General features: G+C 32.0%; 1 protein-coding gene across 5 annotated transcripts in view; it reads left to right on the forward strand.

The window, feature by feature from the left end:
• LOC118189582 (uncharacterized) overlaps positions 1 to 22,809 on the forward strand; it is a 160,238-nt gene that overhangs the window by 32,844 nt on the left and 104,585 nt on the right. For 4 of the 5 annotated variants that reach the window (XM_085825592.1, XM_085825594.1, XM_085825591.1 and 1 more), the window contains exons 4-5: positions 10,340 to 11,120; positions 19,950 to 20,243. In XM_085825592.1, the coding sequence (XP_085681718.1) occupies positions 10,340 to 11,120; positions 19,950 to 20,243 (1,075 nt within the window). The remainder of the gene's footprint in view (positions 1 to 10,339; positions 11,121 to 19,949; positions 20,244 to 22,809) is intronic. The other variant, XM_085825595.1, reaches the window with a different exon arrangement.

The raw sequence follows: 22,809 nt of genomic DNA on the forward strand, positions 1-22,809 counted from the left end.
GTTTTTACACTCTGAAGAGGAGTTTGTTGGTAGATTTTGTAAACTAGAAAAACTGGAAACCAGTGGAATATAAAAATGCAACAGCAGTGGTTGAATTGCCAGTAGTCTCTTTCTGTACTTAGATTGTCATTCATTAGTTAAACTAACTTAATTTTGGTAGGATTGATGGAAAGAGTAGAAGTACTGTTGTTAAAACCTTGACTGACATAAAATAGCAGTATGTGCACAGAAAAGAACAACTTTTCAAATTATTTCGCTGGAAGAATTTTTAAAAATTTTAGTTTGACAGAAATAATAATGTAATAATAATTTATTAATGTTTAGAATTCAGTTCTTGACATAAACATTTTAAGTTACAATTTTAAGCGCATAATGAAAATATGCTACATAGAAAAATTCATTTTATAATAAAAAATTTAATTATTATTTTTTAAAAATTATGTTCTTACATTTGTTTAATAAAGATTGCACCCTTGTTGGCTATCAAATCCAGAATACCTATAGATGATTTCTAACATTTTTCCATAATTTGATTAATTCAACTCGATCTCTATAGGGATGAATGTGTGTATCATAGTTTGCCTTTTAAAAAGTTGATTATTGTGGATCATATATGTATATAAAAATTTACTAAGTTTTGAAAAAAGGGTCTTTGATAATAATATTAGTGGCCCCTTCATATATTATAACCCTTTAACTGTCAAGTTATTTTGATGATTTGGGTACACAAATTGTCAAATTTTTTTATTGCAAAAACCAAATGTTTAGTACAAAATAAAATATACTTAAGTAGTTAAAAATTGATATTTTGACGTGCGTGGATAAAATTTTTAAAGTTTTGTAGCCACTGCATATTTTCTTTGAGGCAGCTGTCATTCAACATGGCAGTTGCAAAGTTCGCTTCTAGTGAAGCATTATTTTCTAAAAATAAAAAAAAAAAATTAACTATTTTCTAAAACATAAATAAATATAAGTGAATACCTATTAGTAGTTCCGTAATTCAGTCTTATGTGGTACAACTGGAAACACTTTTCCAAGCACAAACCAACTCCACAATCACTACACCAGAATCGTGATTCCTTCCTTATCTTTTCCCCATTTTTATCCTTTTTCGAACAACACACTTTGCACCGTCTTGTAGACTCACGTTTCGCAGGAATAGGATAAAAATGGGATATAAAATGTCGTTCAGTAAGATGGGCAGGGTTATCTATTGTAGGTGGTCTGCCAACATTCTATTGTCCAGAAGCTGCATCATCATATTTATGTAAAAGCTCTTCTACAACTTGGATTCGAAATTCTAAAAATGTAATACGTTTCCCAACTACATTTTTATAGAGTAAATATGAGTTCCAGAGTACCTTGTCTAGTAAATGTAAAGTTATCTTTTTATAATATTTTATCTGACGTTTTCGGATTGTTGGATGAAAGGATATTTCCTGATCACAGCGATCTACACCACCCATAGTTAGACTGTAATTAGAAACAATCTTCGGCTTGAGTATATCTCCATTTTTTATTTTTGAGGCTGACCATGGAAGTATCATGAATACTGCTCATCAAACACACATCCTTCATCTTCGGTTGAAGAATCTAAATCATCTATATAACGTTTCAAAGAACTGGACGCTATTTTACAACAAAAAGATCCCATGCACCTTGAACCAAATAACCTCTAACCTTTGAAATCTTCAGTAAAGTGCTGTCATCTATTGAACTGAGCGCACATTAACTTTTCCCGAGATACAGTCGGGTTTGACAAAGAGATGAAGCCGAAATAAACGTCTCCCGATATATATTCGGGTATAACAATACAATGCACTCAAAAAAAAATTACCCCGAGTAATACTCGGGCTTGACATTTTCGAACAAATCTCGGGCATGACAGTTAAAAGGTTAACAACAGTTTTTTTAATATGTTACGCAGTTAATGCGACTAGATATCTTTGGACATAAAGCATCTTCAGAATCATATTTAATTTCTTGCATTTGCTTCACATAGAAAAGAAGAAAAATGTATTACATTCTAGTAAATTTTGCCACTGTTAAACATTTCTTTGCTAGAAAACAGCATGTTTTATTTGTAGTATTTTTGGATATTGATTGAAGTAGTCATAAGTAATTAATATGTGTGTGATGCACCAATTTTAGATCTGCAAATAAATTTTAGTTCATATAAAATAAAATAGCAGACAATAAAATGACCAAGGTGAAAATTTATTCTCATAAGGGAAAAAAAAAAGATTCTGAACTTTTAATTGATATTTAACAGGGGGGCCGGAAAGTAATGTCGTTTCTGCTCATGCCAATATTTTATTGTCATTTGTCAGCTCATTGTGTATCTCGAAGGTGTCCCAAAGTCATTTTAAGGTTATTGTGACTTGCTCACTTTTAAATAATTCAATATTAAACTCTTTTTAGTCCAAAGGGGCTTATAATGAAAAAGAAATATAATAATAAAATAATGAAAAATTTGCATAAATGTATATTTCTCACATTGTGATAAAACAACGGTACCTAGAGCCATTGAATTTTGAATGGTGTAATCCTCTTACAAATATGGGCATGTTTATTATCGATTTTTTATAAAAAACTTGAGGATTTCAAAGCGAGCAATGGCAACGTTGTACAGAAAATCATTTTTATCTGCAGCGCGTGAGTCTCTGTATCAAAAATTCTAAAGGTATGCTCATTTTAAACCTATTTTATGATATTGCTGTTGAATTTAATTTTATGGTTAAGTGCACGAGATATTTAATAAATAAATGTAACACACAAAATGTTAAAAAAAAAAAAACCTTTGGACGTAATTTAAAATCTGAAGCTTCCCCCCCCTACCAATTTCGAGTGAAATTGCCAGCCAAATACCAGAAGAGTGTATCCGACATTGTGTGCTTTTTGAGTTTCGCAAGGGTAGTAACGCAATAGATGCGAACAAAAATATTTGTGATGGTTCTCCATGTGCATTTGACATTTGTAAATGCCAAAGATGGTTTTCCAAGTTGAAATCTGGTAATTTTGATCTGACTCCTATCAATCAGGAAGACCAACTACATTAGACAACGACATGCTAAGGGCAGATGTAAAATTAAATCCATGTTAAACAATCGAGGAACTGTCGGCTCAGGCAAACTCGAGAAGATTCACTGTTAAGGGTGCCTGCGTGTAGATGCTATCCTGGCAAAATGATTCCCAATTTTCAGTTCTTTGAGGGTTTGAACAGTTTATGAACACAGAAGGAAATGAAAGTTCACGGAGAATGGTTCACAGTAGGGGTCAGCACATAGATATAAGTCCAACAAAAACACACCTGCGGTGCAGGCCTTGAGGCGAAGGTAAGTCCGCAAGATAAGCAATTACATGTCAGTCATGAATGAAAAGAAATGCCTTAGATTGCAGAATTTGAGAGTCACTCATGTGTTGAATTAACAATTGGGAAGTGGGTAACATAAAATGACAGTTTACATAAATGCATAGAAAAAATAAAAGAAAATATATACAGCAGCTGACCAGAAAAGCAGAGCAGTGAGAGAATTTGCATAGGTATAAGTAGGATGTCAATACTGAGTATTTGAAATTAAAATTTAACAGTTAATTATTAAGATATCTGTTACTATCAGAGTTATAGTCATAATTAAGCACTGGTATGGTGCTATTGTTTACATCTGGTATTTTTTGAAAAAATTTATCTGCGAGTTTTGCAAAGTAAACACATAAAGTTGGTACTTCAAGCTCTTGGTGAACTGCCGAGTTTCTGACGAACCATCGACAATTTGCTGCTTGTCTAAGTAAGATATTCTGAAGAACTTGCAATTTCATTACATTAGTAAGACTGACATATCCCCAAACAGGACAGGCATATGAGAGGATGGGATGCAAAAGGGTCTTGTAAATGAGTAATTTGTTAAATAAGACACAATAACACGCCGAATAAATACTAATTCAGAAGTCAAACAACAAAAATAATTTGTTGTCAATTAAAGGGGCAAGTGTTCATTTACGGACACAGAACTTGGCTATAATCTGTGTAATATGTAGGGGTCTAGGTGAGTCACCTATCCAAAATAATTCCTAGGTATCGGACTTATTTAGTCCACTGGATTGGGATGTCGTACATGTGGATGCATGCTTCATTATCAATGTTTCTTCTTTTAGTGAACCAAACGGCCTTAGACTTATCCACATTGATCTTAACTTTCCAGGCATTCAGCCAGGACTTAAGTGTGTGGATGTGGCTTTGGAGTGCTTGTATAACTGAGCCTGGAGATGTATTTTTTTTAGATAATTGCTGTGTCGTCGGCATACATAGCCAGGGTGATGTGTGGTGATTGTGGGATATCGTTCATGGAGATATTATAGTAGATGGGCTCAAGGAGACTCCCTTGCTGGACACCAGCCTTGATAGCCCGTGGAGTGGAGAGTGAACTGTTAACACGAACAATAAAGTGTCTATCCTTAAGATAGGAATATGTGATGTACTCCGGGAAACCCAGAATGATGATTTTGTGCATGACGCCCTCAAACCAAACACGGTCAAAGGCTTTAGCTACATTGAGGAAGACGGCATCTGTAGTCTGGTGATCCTGAAGGCCTTGGGAGATCAGCTCAGTGACTCTATACAGCTGGTGTACAGTTGAATGCTTCTTATCGAATCCATGCTGCTGGGGAATAATGATGTTTTTTAATTCGGTGAATGCCAGGATCCTCTGCAGGATGGTATATTCTGCTACTTTGCTTAGTGAAGATAACAAGCTGATAGGTCTGTTGGAGGATGGCTCCAAGGGTGGCTTCCCAGGCTTTGGGACTGGAGTGATGATGGCGGTCTTCCAAGGCAAAGTGAAGTGGCCCAGGCGTAGCTTTGCATTGATGATCGCAACCAGTTTTAACAGCATGAGAACACCCATGTTTTTGAGCATCTTGTTGGAAATTTTATCCAGTCATGGACTCTTCTTAGCTTGAAGTTTCTCGATGTAGCTGTAGACCTCTGATGGTTTGACAGGAGTAATGTTTGTGCGTGGCTTTGAGAAGTATTGTGTTTGTGTGCTGATAACCAAATGTTCCGTTGAAGGGTGGGAGATGTTGTTTATGCAAAATTGAGAAGCATAGTGATCAGCTAGTGACTCAGCTTTCTCAATTTCAGTGATGGCAATTTGTTGTCGGCCGTTTAGGGGCAGAATGTTGGTGTAGCATCTCTTTAATTTTGCTGTCGCCTTCCAGACTGAGCTTTTCTCAGCTGAAAGGGAAGAGAAATAAGTGGTCCTGTCGCGTTGTGCATGTTGGCGTGTAAGAGCCCTGACTTGGTGATTTAATCGATTGAGTGCAGTCTTATTTGCTGGGTATCTGTGCCTTTGCCATTCTTTGCATGCAGCATTTCTTCTCTGGATGAGCTTTTTAAGTTCAGGATCTGTGGCCTTTTTTCCTTTGTTGAATAGGAATGCTGTTGGCATCAAAATCGTTTAGCAGATCATTTGTGAAGCTGGTGACCAATGCATCTAACTCATCGCCTGTGTGTGCTGTTGGAATGGGAAGTGTGGTATTGTTTAAGGCTTTGGTATATCCTGCCCAGTTAGTATCATGCCCTTTTTGTATGGTGGGCACCCACCATACTCGTCCGATATCACACCCTCGTATTTCCATTTATTCCAATCCGTACAACATTTTCTTAGTGGCAGAAAATTTGGATGATGTCCAAAGTGCCATCTCGAGATATTTTACTCAAAAACCAATTGATTTGTATCGGACCGGGATTTAAAATCTGCACACTATGTGGCAAAAGGTTGTTGATAATGAGGGTGATTATATTATTGATTATAAAAAAAAACTTGTTAAAAATTTATTCATTTGAATTTAATGTAAGAAAGTGACATTACTTTCCAGTCCCCCTGTTATTATAAATTTTTAAAGATAAAAATGAAGAAGTTCCATCTGAGTAATCTTCAGAAAAAGTTTATTCAGAAACTTAAGGTAAAAAATATCAGTTGTAATTCACTGAAGATTGTGACAGCACATTACACCCATTTAGCAGGGGTAAGCAAACTAATATACATGGTCTGCAGGTTCATTCATGATGGTAATACCACCATCATGAATGAACTTTTTGACAGAGTATGCGGGAAACCAGTCAAGGATGAGTCCTAGCCAGCCACATTAGCCATATCTCATCCCTACCCACAGGCCTATGTTACAAAGCAGTGACGGGTTGCACGCCATTTGTAAAAATCCAGGATGCGAGGAAACAAGCGCACTTCTCCACTGAAGAACTCGGTAAAATGCAACAAATATTCCAAATTTTAAAATGTGCCTGTCTTTAATATCACATATATCTCCAGAAATATTGAATGAAAAACTGCAATTTTAGCAGCTGTGTCTAGAAAGACATTTGCTTTGTGAAGAAAGCAAAAAAAATTTAGTTTATACAAAATTTCTTTGAAAATTTTATAAAAATATTTAAAATTACAAATTTTTAAAATAAAAAGAGGGAAAATGTTTAATTTTGTTGGAGGTTAAATCTAACTTTTAAATTCTGAAAGAAGAAACCAAAAGTTTAATTTAAAAAGTGATATTATTAAATATATGCCAAATTTAAATTAACATTGTGAAGTTAAACTTTTGTGTGTTAATTTTTTTTTTTTTTAAATATTCGACTGCAATTTTTACAAAACTTAACGCTCTGTCATAATCTGAAGTGTAAAATGGAAATATTTGAAAAAATTGGCCCATTTCAGGAAAAGTGAATTTTACATCAAAATACATATGTTGGAACAACATTGTATTTATAAATCTGAAATCACACTTTTGAGACATAAACGCAAGTTGAATTTCATTGATCGGCCAGCTAGTATGAAAGAAATAGAGCTGCCCTTTATTTTTTGGTCTGATTGTATATTTATGTGTTTTGCTCTAAATTTTCTTTTATACATTTTTGCTTGTGATGCGAAAAATTTAGTTTGTTATTTTATCATTGTCATCCATGGAAAGAAAATATAAATCCTTTACTATTACAGTTTATTTTCTATTCAAAGCAGAACTTTCTTAAGGGTGTATAATGTGAATATATAGCCTGATAACAAAATTAAAGCTTTATCAATTGAAGCTGTTGCCAAAAGACAATGGACATTACTGCACAGTATGCTTTTCAGCTTTTTATGTGCAGGCAAATATGGCCTTGTTTACATACTAGTTATCTTACACGTGCATCACTCGAGGTCAGCCCTATTAACCAACTACAAAGTTGAATACAGTCAAAAGTCTTTAATCGGAAACGTCTTTAATCGGAACTTCGGCGATTCCGGATTATGGATCATCAGTTTAAGTCTGGTAAGGTGGCATGCAGAAATTATAAAATTAAAAATATGAAACCGTAATTTATGAAATAAAGAGCAATTATGATCTAAAGGGTATCAAAATTTACAAAAAAAAAAGCTTAATATTTATTTCTTTACTTTATTAAACATTTCTTTCAACGCGTGCGTGCTTAAAGCATACATTACGCGTAGTCGAAATTAGAAAATTGCAACCAGAAAACTATTTTATGTGTATTCGTGATATTTATAATGATGAGGAATTTGATTTAAATCATATCAAAGACGGAGTACATCGAGATGAAATACAGCATTTAGTAAGGAATTATAAGCCGAATAAAATAAAAACATCTGCCCTGAAGATGAGGATAGTGCTGACAGATCAACTTCCAGTTTGTTGCGCACTGCGACGTCCCCTCTCCCACAGAGCAGCGTGAAATTAATAAACAGATTTCGGAATGGTTAGAGAAACAAAGGATATGCCTTTATCCATTTTTTGCAGTAATTCCACTTTTTGTTTGATGGACATCGAAACATGCTTTCACTTTGTAGATCCTTTCGCAGCTCCAGAATCAGAAATTTTTTTTGACATAATAAAGGTCAAGCCTACTTTTATAAAACTGCTCTAATAGTCTGCAAAAAATAATAAGCCGGATCCAATTAGAAGATTAAGGAACAACGCAATCTGCTACATTAACTGAATTAGATAATAGCTTATACCGTCCGTTATACATTAAACGCACATGCATTAACGTATTATGCGCATGCATAATACGTTTACGCATGCGCAGAAAGTTTGTAGCTTTGAAGTCCGGATTATAGATCATTCTGGGTTATGGACGTCCGGATTAAAGACTTTTGACTGTATATAACTGTTTCAAAACCTAAAAAAAAGATATAATTTTGCATTCATTTGAACATGGTTGGTTAGCTGTGTTGATCTTGAATGGCATTCTTGTATTTAATACTTACATGTAAATAGGTCTAATCTTGTATGCAAAAAAGAAGAATTAGTAAAAATTTTGTGCCCATAATCTTAATATTTAAGAGCCATTACTTTAGTTGAGTCGAAGACTCTAGGACCAAATTCTTTCTAACTGAACTTCTGACTCCTTGACTTTAAAGCTAAATACCTGATGAAGTATTAAGTTCAAAGCTTTATAAGCTCTTAGTTATCATCAGTAGATGGGTAGGAAAGTTGGCATTTGTTTTTGATATGACTATTAAAGAATGGATGACTGGTACTTTTCCTTTTTGCCGGCGCAAATCTTGCCAAGCAAAAAAGCCAATAAATAAAGACAATAAATTTGTAAAAAGACATTAATTTAAGAATTTACTACGCTTTCATGGTTCAACATCCCGATTCGAATCACGCGACCCCAAGTGATCTCATCTCACGTAAACTACGCTACAAAAATCTAATTCTCTCAGTAATTATCTACATAAATTACAAGTTAAATCTTAATTTGGAATACAAGTTTAAATGTGAGAATTATTTCAATTCGTACAAATAGCTTACTCAGAAATTATGTAAAACCGCAGTGCTTTACTTTGCTAGTGCATTCTCGTTAGAATTGATGAATTTAACCCTTGATTTTGCCAATTCTATATCTTCGGGTGAGCGGTGTGATTGTATCCTAATTAACTTAATTACCGTGAATGGTCTTAGGGCATAAAATTTAACTATCTTGTAAACATTCTATGTAATTGTATGCCAGTATTGAAAGAAACAATCAATCTGATAAGAAATCCCTGTGACTTGTTTTGAAAATGAAGCGTAAAAGATTGCCAGCAAAGATATTCCATTTGGCATGAGTTGTACCATTACTGGCGACTTTATCGTTTGTGCCGGCAAAACGGAAAAGTACCGGATGACCTAACCAAAGCCAATCCTACTGAAATATGATCTGTGTTTTTACTGATGGTGAAGCTAGATTATTTTTCCAAACAAAATGTGCACATGAAACCCACCAGTGGCTAAGTAGACAAAATTGTGGAATATTAGTAGTTCGTTTCCAGTGCAAATTCCTGTAAACAATGTGTTTTCATGGCTTTTTGCATGTGTAACGAGAATACTAGCCAGAAACCCACTTCTTTTAGAAACTGCTCCACAAAGGATATCTTTTCCTGAGGAAAGTAGACAAAGTGAACGTTAGTGTACTGTAATAAGTCACCACTCCATACAGTGTGAGGTAAAAGACAAACTTAAAATGAAAAATATTATGGTGGAAAAAATAATTAAGAATTGTTGATCATTTTTATTTGTAATTACAATTACAGAAATAAGATAACTTCTGTGAATGGTAAACCAGAAGCTTTAGGGTTTCAGTCAGTTTCATATTTAGTAGTGTGTTATTTGTGGAATAAAAATGATCATTTTCAATTTAAATGCTAATAAAAAGTAAAATAGTTTGGTTTTATCCATACTGCTTGAAATTTAATAGAATCATTTAAAAACTGAAATGAGAAATGTATAATATAGCAAAATCTAAAATGAAACCAAAATCCGAGATTAAAATGTAGGTTCAGATTAATATGAAGGAGGTATGATTTTGGAGATATTGTCTATATATATAAAATAGCAAACATGTCATTTGAATTTTCAAATTGAAAAATGTTGTTTAATTAAGCCTTGCAAAAAATAACAAAAGGAGTAATGAACTCCCCACCACCTCCATCTTGAGCTGTTGACAGGAGTAATGATTCTAAGATGATTCAAAAGAGGATCAGTAATCTCATTTTTATGCCATGTTTCAAAAAAGCAATAAAGGAAAGCTGTTTAATTAGTTTATAGATGTATAGAGCATTTTAAGACCAAGTAGTACAAAAAAGTAACTATTGAGAAAGTTAAAAATAAAAAGTGTGTACTTCATCACAGTTATTTATTAAATTCATCCCTATAATTTTATTCATTTTGTACCAGTTTTAGTTACAGAATATGAAATTTAACTTCTTTATATGAAAAGTTGGCTGTATTAGAATGTATCTTAATTCTTTGTTATGATGAGAAATATTAATAATATATGTTTTATTTACAGATATCTGATGATCATTTCAAAGATGTAAAAGGAGTGATAGATGCTATCCGAAATAATTGTCAGCATATATTTATTATGAAAGCTATAGATGTTGCAAAGCAGTACATTGCAGTAAGTTTGCCAGAAATCAAAAAATATATTTTTGAAGAATTGTTTTTAAATGTGGTGAAATGTATCAAAGAGCCATCCAACAATATAGCTTACTCCACTAAGCATGATTTCATGGTGAATACAATTGGGTTGATGAAAGATTTTTCATTATATGATGAAAATCTATCCACATTAGTCATTAAAAACTGTTTTGAATTAGATTTTGAAGCTTTGTTTGTGGAGTTGTTTAAATCATGCATTGATATGAATATTCCTCTTAAGCCTGAAGTTTTCGATCCATATGCTGGATATTTAAGGTCAAGTAATGTGGACATTGATGAGCTTTTACATTTTTTGTTGTATGTGAAAAATGTTTGCTGCTATATTGATTTGCCTGTGGATATGTGTTGTACAGTGCTTGAAAAGTGTGCAGCTGGAAACTGTGATGATGAATGTGCCTTCCGGATATTTGAACTTCTGCCTGAAATTGACTCACAAAAAGTGGAAATGAGATGTGTCAAGAATTTTCTTCAGTACTGCTGTGAAAAGGAATTTTGGCACCAAATATCTAAAATCGTTATGGCATCTCATTCGAAATCCAGCTTTTTACTCCACTGCCTCCTTCAAACATTCGTAGACCAGATAGATGTATCTGGAAAATATTTTGAGAAGTTTGCAGCTGCTTTTCATGGTAAGGAGATTTAAATCCTTTTAATTATAAATAACCTCTGCTGTATCTTTTCTTATCTAATCTCTATATGCTATCATATCCAAACATGTGTGTGTGTAAATTAAAATAAATAATATTTTTAAAATTCGTTCCTTTTGAGTTCAGAATAAACCATGTGCAATAACTAAAAAGGCAAACTGCAAGAAAGGGGCAAAAATTTCCATTTCTTAGACACCCTGTGTGTGTAATGGGATGATTTGTAGAATAAACAATGGATTGGTTATTGATCTTGGCATTATAATAACTTGGAGAGTCTTTACTGCATAGTTATTTGAGATGCATAACGAAGGAAAACCAGTAGTTCTGGTGGAAATTAACAAGACACAATTTATTTTTCAACACTTAATTCTTTACAAATTGTTTATCGCACATTGTATTGTGTATGAGATATACCCAATTATTTTGCATATCTTTCATAGCTTGAAACAATAAATAAAGCACAGCGAAAGTGTGTTTTGCCAGCAGTAAGTGAAAGGAAGAAAAAATGGCTTTTGCAATAGTAGCATGGTATTTATAGACAAAAATTTCTTTAATATGTTTGACTGATAGTTCACCACATTGCAGCATGATTACATAAACAGGAAATGGATTAATTTTCAGATAACACACTTTAGATTAATATATTTGTATTTTTAAAGGCAGGAAGGAGATGTAACCAAATTAAAGTTGATAATTTTGAGTTTCATATTTTTTTTAATCTTACATGTTCCCTCTCCCCTTCAAAGAGGTTAAAAGGATTAGCGATAGAAAAGATGTTATAGAAAGCATTAGAGCATTGGCAAAATAAGTGAACTACATACTTTTAGAGGGGGGATAACATGAAATTTTTTAGCAAAATTTTGAATATAACCTTTTTGATACAAATTTCAGAGTTCTATTGAAAATTGCAGTCCATTTTTAAAAGTTTGCAATAATTAGAAAAGTTCGAAGTTCTTGAAAATCTTTGCTTGACAGTCTCTGTCTTGAAAGTCCTTCTTGTAGAGGCTATTGTATTCAATATAAAACCAAAACATTTTCTTATTGTAAAGCAGTGTAAAATTAATAAACAGAAAACTAGCAAAACACAATGCAGTAATGGAATAACTTTGATGAAAATGGGCAGATCCTCAGAAAGCAGATCAGTGTAACTTCTTGCTGATTTCTGTGGGATGTTTAAATACAAAGCACATGAAAACTTCTGTTCCTTGTACAAGGTTTGGTTTGTTTTATTGTGATTATGGCAAAACACACCGGGCTATCTGCCAAAGGGGAAGGATACTTTCGCTGTTGATTTTTTTAAAAGGGAAACTGGCTCATATACACATTACACATGATTAAAACCATGAAAACGACCATGCAGCCAGCCCGTTTGTCTGGAATTGAACCCAGGTCGGAACTACCAGTTTTCAGTGGCTTTACTACTTGTGTGCCGGTGGACCCTTTTATGCAAGATAACTGGTTTTTAGTACTGCATAAACATGTCAGTTTCTAATTATGATTTATGGCCTTAAAAATCTTGAAATCGTGTAACTGAAATTTGAAAAAAAAAATTCAATGTACAAAGTTCAAGTTAAGATCAATAACTTGTGTGTTCAAATTAGGTCTTAAAATTTAGTAAATAAAAAGAAAACTTACATTACCCTGCAATAATAATGTATAATTTTTTTTAATATATCTGTAGTAGCTTTTTGTTCTAAAACTATAGCTAGAATGACTTGTGCAGCACTCAACGAATTCATGACCACAGCTGACTCTCCTAAAAAATTTAATTTCAATATTAGTAGTATACCTAGGAGAACAACAGCATATGCTATCACTGCTTGTATTCTAAGTAGAGGATTAGGGGATGTAAGAAGTAATACCCATAGTTTGATTCTAGTGTATCAAAAATATAGTTTCATCTTTTACAAATATGGTATTTTTGCCAGATTCCAAAACATAGTTTAAAGTTTTCCTTTCTACATCTCCAGGCTTTGGGGGACATAAATAACAAATTTTGAACGGAAAACAACCTGGTTAGAAGGAAAGAAGCCATATTGAAAGGAAATCAAATTTGGAAGTAATTTGACACAATTAAGCTTAGAATCTTCATAATGATTTCTGTTTAGGGAAGACTTTTAAGAAACTTTCACGTGATATTACAAATGTAAAAATTTTGAATATTATTGCTTATAGTCATAACAAATTTCAAAATTTTTTAACGTAACTCATTTTTGTTATTTTAACTTACACTTTAACATCATTTGAAATGCTATTACTGAAATTATGCTTTTTATTGTTATCGATAATTTTCTTATTTTGCACAAAGCTTGAAGACCCACAGCTTTCTCCGAAGGCAGACATACCCACTATTAGGTAAATCCACTTGAATGAATTGATGGGTTAATTCACCAGTGGTTAAAGGGATGCTAGGCAGTTATTTATTAATGCTTCCTTTCCTTGTTTTAAAGGCAATTAGCCTTTTTGAACTGCACTAAAACATTCCATTATATTGAAAAAATTAAAACTTCACTCCAGTGTATGTAAAATAATGATGATTCTTATATATGAAAAATTACTATTTTTTCTTAACGTAATAACCTGCAAAGTTTATCTTAATATATTTTATCTCTGCATACAGTTCTTGATTACTTATAACAATATTCAATATTACGTTACATGTTTTATATTGGCACTCAAAAGCAAAATTTTTCATAACATTTTTCTATTAAAAATTATTTCATTCATAAAAATCATTATTATGGAACATCTAAACCAATCTCTGCTTGTTTGTGACAAAGCATGGTTGCCATAAGTCTCAACAAGGATTATGTGTGCTTCAATTTCAGATCTTTTTTACTTTGTAAAAGAAGTATTGTAATTGCAAAAAACTTCGGCTGTTATATTCAAACAAAAATATCCATTTTGACCGCTCTCAAATCCATTTGAACCATGTTTTTGCATAACATTTATACATACAAATAGAATAAAGGACTCTTCCCCCTCCCCAGAATAGCTTCAGAAGAAATTGTTTCATGACATCTGTACGTACTTTGCATAACTTACAAACAAGTAACCTCAGAATGTTGAAATTTTGTATTTGGGACTGCTATAACATGTAGTTGTGCACCTCTCTTTTTGGTTGCATTCGGGCTCACCAAACATATATACAGTGGTGGCCAAAATTGTGGACACTTTTGGAAATTTTTATGTTTTTGAACTTTTTATGCTTATAGAAAACGTTTCACAAAATGCAAACTTGTACAGTCAAAAGGCGTTAATTCGAACACCCTTAATCTGGAATGATTTTTAATCCGGAGCTCAAATCTACAAACATTCTGCGCATGCACGTGAGACCTTTACGGGTGCGAATATGCTTGTGCGCGTTTAATGTATAATGGACGGTATAAGCTAAGCTAAAATTATCTAATTATCTATTTCAGTTAATGTTGCAAATTGCGTTGTTCCTTAATCTTTGAATTGGATCCAGCTTATTATTTTTGCAGACTGTTAGAGCAATTTTATAAAAGTAAGCTTGAACTTTTGATTATGTCAAATAGAATTTCTGATATATATTTATTAATATGTAAAAGATCTACAAAGCGAAAGTATATTTCGAAGTTCATTAAACAAAAAGTGGAATTGCTGCAAAAAATGGGTAAAGGCATATTCTTTGTTTATCTAAACTTTAACGTTTGTTTATCTAAACTTTGTTTATCTTTAACACAGCGGTGCGCAATGAATTGGAAGTTGGTCTGACAGGTTTATCCTTATCTTCAGGGCAGATGATTTTATTTTATTCGGCTTATAATTCCTTACTAAATGTAGTATTTCATCTCGATGTACTCCGTCTTTGATATGATTTAAATCAAATTCCTCGTCATTATAATTCGCTTCCGATAGCGAAGAAAGTGACAGAGGTTATTGAAAACGAAAAAATTTCAATTGACAAATTAGTCGGTAGACACAGCAATTATAGGACTTGAACAGCGGAACTTTGTAACTGAACAAGAAATTGTGTCTGTTTATAGAATTAAAGAGAATGTATTATCACATGAAAAAAGAAGCAACTTAAACAACTTACATTGAAAGAAATGTTTAATAAAGTAAACAAATAAATATTAAGCTTTTTTTTGTGTGTGTAAATTTTGATACCTTTTAGATCATAATTGTTCTTTATTTCATAAATTATGGTTTCATATTTTTAATTTTATAATATCTGCATGCCATCTTACCAGATTTAAACTGATGATCTATAATCCGGAAAAATCGATAATCCGGAATAGCCGAAGCCCCGACGAGTCTGGATTAACGACTTTTGACTGTATATATCATTTTAAAGAGAATTTATTACTGAAATCAATACAAAACACAAAATTCAATTATTTGCAGTTAAAAAAAGTTCGATAATAGTTATTGATATACATTAGATAGTGATGATTGCAGTGAGTTATCAGTACTTAGTAGGGTACCCTTTATTTTTGATTACAGCTTCACATCAACGTTTCATTGAGCTGACAAGAGTTTTAAGATCTTCTTTCGTTATTACATGATGCCAGGAAACAATTATAGCTGACAAGAGTTTTAAGCTCTTCTTTTGTTATTACATGATGGCAGGAAACAATTATAGCCTCAATTAGTTCCCTTTTAGACTAGAAGAGAAACATGCTAATGTTACAATCAAAATCGTAAAAACAACCTTGTATTTAGCGTAGGTATAATGAAACACTCAATCTATTTCGAGGGCAGCTAAAGGTCCCTCCTCATCAGGAGAAAGAAATACCTAGAAAGAAGATATTAAAGGAGAAGGAGTCACAGAAACACGTGATCCTTATCAGAACTGCGCGTGGTTATAACTAGATTTTTAATCAGAGTTGCACTGGCCGCCTACTTTTACTGAGCCAGGCTATCTGATCAAGCATGAAAAATTAGCGAAGTTAAAATAGGGAGCGAGGGGCAAATGCACCTTACGCTCAAAATCTGAACTTCAAATAATGGAAGGCAACCACTGAACGGATTTTTATACCCTCTGGTAGTACCAAATGCGAGGAGGTAACGCCATCTATCGGCATAAATAACTAAATTAAGATAGTAGAATTTTAAAAGCATTAGGAAGGACTGGATTGGACTTCAAATCATTAACTAAACCCAAATGATATATACTGAATTTCAAGCTTGCTTATATACTTCCATACAGATGTGTCAGCATCTTAGTTTGCAGTTCTGGTAATGTGGTCTGTTAGAAAACAGCAAAGATGTATTCAATTCCCCTCCCAGTAATGCAGTGCAAAGTCTAAAGTCTGAACATCCAGTATCTGGACCAATATAAAAAAAAAAATAATAATAATAAATGAAACAAAATTTTAAAAAATCCTCTCTATGTTCAAAGTCAAGGAATGGTTAATAAAAGGAAGCAAGTGTGCTGTAAATGTGATTTTTCTCTTGACTGAGGAAAGATATCATTTTCAGAAACCTGTTGGCTAGGTTGTAGAGTGACTAGGGAGTAGCTGTATGGCCAGTGACAGTACATTGATTTTTAGCCAGGATCACACTTTTTGGACCTTCAGTGGTGGTGGAGAGTAGCATTTTTCTATCTGTTGCATCAATGTGGGAAGCCCACATGGCATCTTTTAAACTGATGATCTAAAAGAAAGCCTAGAAATTTTCAAATGATTCCGAATCTCGGACTTAATACTGTGTAAACAGAAAATCTTAATATTTGCAGTTAAAAAATTTTCAAAATAAAGCTGATGTTCAATATTAGTAATAATGAAACTGATGAATTTAAATATCAGTTATCATTTTCTTTCGTATACTGTATCATATTTGCATACAAAGTTTTAATCCGCTTGAATTGCATGAAATACTGGATATGCATTTTATATTTTTAGAAAAAAATAATAAATAATACTTATAGCAAGACTGACGCTCAAGATTTCTATTTAATAAGGTTTCACAGCATTCTGACATAATTTATGCACATTTAAAATGTGAAAAAATATTCTATTCTGTTTCAGTGTATCAAATATGATATGAAGAGCTAAGAATTATTTTCGTGTATGTATTTTTAGATTTTTGTATTTATATACTTTAGTGGCAACAACTTAGAAATACCATATTTATTTGCATATTTCTCTCCCTCGCATAATTTTCCCGTTCTTTTCAGCATACCATTTAGAAACTTCTGATTTATGGGAACAATGTAAAATATATGTACAAATATTAAGGTATTTTATGTAAGTAAAAAGAATTTTGAAATTTGTAAATTCTTTGAAATATTTATTAGTATACATTTAAACTAAAGGTAGTAGATTGCATTATACATCACTACCGGCATTTTTAAGAACAAACATTGCCCTTTTTTTTTTTTTTTTTTTTTTGTTTGTTTGTTTGTATTCTAAGTACTTATAGATACATTCAGATATTGTTTTAAATTGTATTTAAAGTATATGCTTGTGGGATTTGCCAGCAGTATTTTGCTATTAAAATTGCTATAGAGGACGATTGGAGTATCTTGTTAAAATTTTAAATATGTATGTAAATTAACTTTTAATATTAATAAATAATCATTCTCTTTCTGCCATGAAATTTAATGTCAAATATGTTACATTTGTTAACAAATTATTAATTGACAATTTTTAATGAGATTTAAGCATCAAAATTAATAATTTTAAAAATTAATAGAGCAAACATACGACTAGTTAGACACAAAAATGGGGGTAATTATTTGGGAATAAAATAAATTTTAAACTAAAAATATACTGAAAGAAATAAGCATTTTCTAACTAATAAACTAATTCTTAAATACAAATTTAAAAAAGAGAGAGAGAATTTGTGCCTTTCTGCAAGAAAATACTTGAATGATTTTTTGTACAACTGCCAACAGTAGGAGCATATTTTAACTGTAAGAAGCAAGTTTTGTAGTTTTGTCTAAAGCATTTGCTATGAAGGCATGTTTTTGCTAACAGTACTTAGGCATACTTTAAGAACATCGATTATTTGACTGTGCAAGATTTTTATATCAATATGACGAAAGGTGTACATCTCAATTATTGCATATATTTAAAGAAATTCGAGAAAAGTCATCTGTGTTTATGTGTTTAATTTTTATAAAACTTGTAAATGTTTTACATCCCCCCTCCACAGATGCAGCTAAAATAAACAAATTCTTAAACCTATCTTTAAGCACATGAAACTCATACCATTTAGCTCAAAATTTTGCCAAGAAATTACTTATTAGATGCTTATTGAAAAATTGGAGCACATGATATTTCCAGATACACATAGGAGTAATCAATGTGCCGCAATGGTGAAATGGCTTTGCTTTTCCTTTGTACGTAGTCTGGGGGGAGGATTTTACATGCCAAAAATAACATTTTTTGGTTGAAAATGATGAAATATTAAAATAAAAATCTTATGAATGGTAAGAATCGTATAGAAATGTGTTATAAATTAGGTTGGTGGAACTATGGTTTTAGGAAAAAAATCTAGAATTTTCTGCCTAAATTGGGAGATTTGACACCTCTGATAATTGTAGCATATTGAGATTAATGAAAAAATATTGTTGTCTGTATGTTAACAGATCTTAACCCTTAAATGCATGAATTTTTATGTTTAGCCCAAAGGGGCAATTTGCCCAGAAGGGCTAATAATTTTGTTTTGGCATTTTGCATTGATTTACTATGAACGGCAAATCACGTTTTTTATCTCCAGAGCACGAGGCTGTGTATCAGAAATTCTAAAGATATTCTATTTGTTAAGTATTTTGTTATATTGCTGTTGAGTTGAATTGTATGGTTTAAGTGTGAAGAACATGATATTTAATAAATAAAGGTAACACACAAAACATTAAAAAAGTGCCTCTTTGGGTGTAATATAAAATCTGAAAGCTTTCAGATTTTTTTTTTTTTTTTTTATGTTTAAAGTCAAAAATACATTAGATTTAATATCAAATAAAATAAGAAAAATACTAAAAAAAAAAAATCTTTCTTTTCCAATTTTTGAAAAATATTAACTTTTTTCAAAAAAATATGTGTAATAACAACTTGTTCAAACAATTTTAAAACTTTGAATACATCAAAATAACAACAAATGCAAAATCAAAAATTCGTGAACACAAATAATGTCCACACCCTACGCATCAACTCACAATAATTGCTGTTTCACCGTTAGAAGTGCCACCACACTGAAACTTTCAAAACTGTATACATAAACAGTATGTATCCAGTTGGTTACACTATGCAGTAAGCTAAAATTTGTGTTTTGATTTGATTTACGTGACTAAATATGAGTATGTGGGTAAATGACTACTGCATGCATTTAAGGATTAAGTATGTATTTTAAAAATTTCATTCATACGGAATAAAGTGAAGAAACGTTCATAGGGAATAAAGTGTTCATGAGGACAATTAGCAAGAAGTTGTGAATTGTTAATTAAGTAATTTGTAGTAGTTGTGAATAAATTGGAAAAGAGAGATAGAAACATGTTTCAATATGAAAATCCTAAGAGAATATTGAAGGATTAATGAAATAATTTTATGAAACAAATGAATTTCCACAAAGCACTTGTAGTTTCGCCTGGGTGGGCTGGTTGATATTTCCATAATTTTTCGTTACTGTAATCTGAACATAAATGAGTGTCACTCGAGAAAAAAGCATTTTCCTTATACAGATAAGGGTTTGGCCACATTTAAATCTCTGCTGTTTTAATGAATGAAATAATTTTCCTGCATATGCAGTTTTTTCTTTTAATGCATGATACATTATCATTTTAATTGTCATGAGAATTATTAGTTTGTTTCTGTAAACCAAATAATGGAATTAATTTTTTAGGTATGGAGGAGCCTTGTATTGAGTATAAATCACTCCTTGGACAACTAGGAACATGTTTAATGCTAAATGCAGATTACAAAGAACATTTATCATCTGCTGTTCATGTTCTTCACATTTTACATTTTTATAATATTAACTACTATGAATTACAGATGCCTGTCATAAATGAAGAGGTTTGTGAAAAAGATGTATTAAAAGAAGATTTTTTTATCTTTCCATATAAGATAGTCTTTAGAGCTATTGATATCTTCTTACGTGCTGGTAGACCTAAAGATGCATATCTAGTTTTCGAAGGTAAATTTTTCTTTTTTAGTCTGAATATTATTTAATATTTTTTGTTATGTTTAAACATTTCGTACAATCGTGTTCTACTTCTAGAATAAAAAATTTTGCTTCTGTTTTTTATATTAATCCTCTGAGCAGTATGGCTTTTTAGATCTTCTCATGAGAACCTGCATTTAAACAGTTCCTATTAGATAAATTTTTTTAATTACTGTAGTCTCTGTTTTCATAAACTTAATTCATTAATACATTATATTATTAAAAAATGCAAAATATATGAAATTATAATCTAATATGTACCAAGCAACAAAAAAATTTCATGACTGGTTGAAGGTGGTTATGGCTGGCATTCAGGGAGTTAAATTAAATTTCTAGGTATGTAGCTGATTTGTATGAATAGGTACAGATAGTGGCAAGGTTTTCATCTATGCTTTGAGCTAAGCGTATTAAATATTATCAGACCTGTGAAAAGTCTCCATCCCTGTTGGGATTCCAAGGGAGAACACTGTAGGATGTGGCTCAAGAGCCTCCCCAAACTTCTTTCCTTATCACTAACCTCTCAAGAATTTTGATCACCCTGTATTTTGAGTGCCCTCTTGTCAAGCAGAAAATTACATTTACAAACATCTATGCCTTCTCTGGGATATGAAGTCGAGACATTTAGTGTGGCAGTCAGCATCATTAATCACTATCCCATCTGGGCAGTGATTTATGTTGGCAGTAAAAAAAAATATTATGAACATTATTTTACAAAATTAAACAAAAACAGTACTTTATTCTGTTTCCACAAAGGTTGTTATGTAGCCTTTATTTTTGAGAATGTTGGTTATAGATGTGTACTTCCAATTAAAAATTTTAAAACTTGCAAATATTCCTGTTTTCCCAATTTAAAAAGAAAGAAGCAATTTTATAAAAATTGCAGAATCTAATTTCTTTTTATATGTTGCTTCAGTCCCCCTGTACTCATTTCGAAAAATGTGACTTTTGTACACAAAATTTACAAAGATATTTAGTTTTAAAATTGACATTATATTCAGGTGCTTACACAGTTGAAGAGTGAAAGCATTTGCATTTGTACTTAAAATAAATATCAGTGTAGGAAAAGATTTTCTGTTATTAACAAATTAAATTATAGGCATTTCTATGCATATTATTATGGATTAGTATAATTTTTTTCGAAGCTAGAGCTTTTACTCTTGGAATCTTATATAATTCTTGTTTTAGAAAACACTGGCACAATATTGTCAGCTCATAAAATTATTTGCATAGATTAAAAGTTTTAAATACTGCTAGTTTAGTGAGATTTTTGTATGATATAATAATACTGCATGAGACTGTTAACAAATATTTCGAAATAAGTTATTTGTGTGAAACTTTTTATTGCCATACCTGTTATAACAAAATTATAAATTAAGGAATGTTACACATTAGTAAATCACAAAAGAATATTACTGAATTGCATTTAAAGAGGAGAGAAAATCAACCTTGAAATATCCTTATTTATTTATTAACCCCTTAACTGCTGCTAAAATTATTCACGAATAATTTTAGGTGTAGCAGCGCAAAGCAAATGATAGCAGTTCGGAAGGAAATATATATACGCATGGGGCAGTTAACGCATCGGCTGAGCAAGGCGTATATATACGCCCGCGGCAGTTAAGGGGTTAAGCAGCCCTTCAGTTTTCTCAACCACCTTTAAGACTAGTAAAAAAACCATATCGATAACCAAAAATTTTGAATTTAGCTGTCTTGTTCAATTTTTTTCATATGGCAGTCAAACTTTCTGTGTTTTGTTTTTTGTAACAAATATAAAATTTTCGTAAATTAAGTAATAGATGCCAAAGGATTGTATACAAGGTTTTTTATTTCATATTTTATGCAAAATTATTTTTAATATAAAAATGTGAAAACATAAATACTTATGTCATTCAAAATGTTTTAATAACTGGAAGTGGGACCAACAGTTTCAAAAATAAAGGCTGGGTAAGGACTTGGAGACATATATTTTTTTATGCTATAATATAGGAATAATAATTAGAAATATGAAAACATGAATACTTACGTCCTTCGAAGCATTTTAATAGCTAGAAATACATGTCAGGGTTGCCATGTTACCTGGAAAGCTGGAAAAAGTCAGGAAATTTGAAAATTGACCAAAAAAGTCAGGGAATGTCATACGGCGATCTCCAAAAATGCAAATTTTGCACCAACGTTGGAAGTGATTACTTTGTTGGTTAATTATGAGTGTCATTCGGGCAGCTGGCGCAAATACGTTCTTTGGGATGCCGCAGATCCAATTTTCGCAGCTCCCAATCAGGTTGTCTTTTAGAAAGGCAAAACAAGTTTCCAGCAAGTTTGGTTTCCAGTAATTTCGAGAATCCTAAGTCTCCCATATGCAGTGCATGTTGAACTAAAGAAAATATCATCCCATTCTTGTATACAATAAAATCGGTTTGATCCTAGTGTACAGTACCATGGAGGCTAGAATAGCCCCCATGTACTCTATTCTAATGTAAGAACATCTATGTAAAGAAAGGTTCCATAGACGTAATATAAATCAGTTTGCTATAGTGCCGCT

The sequence above is a fragment of the Stegodyphus dumicola genome, chromosome 10 (assembly GCF_044657685.1).
Source record: "Stegodyphus dumicola isolate Sdum_Otavi_A_Nest chromosome 10, ASM4465768v1".
NCBI classification, from domain to species: Eukaryota; Metazoa; Arthropoda; class Arachnida; order Araneae; family Eresidae; genus Stegodyphus; species Stegodyphus dumicola.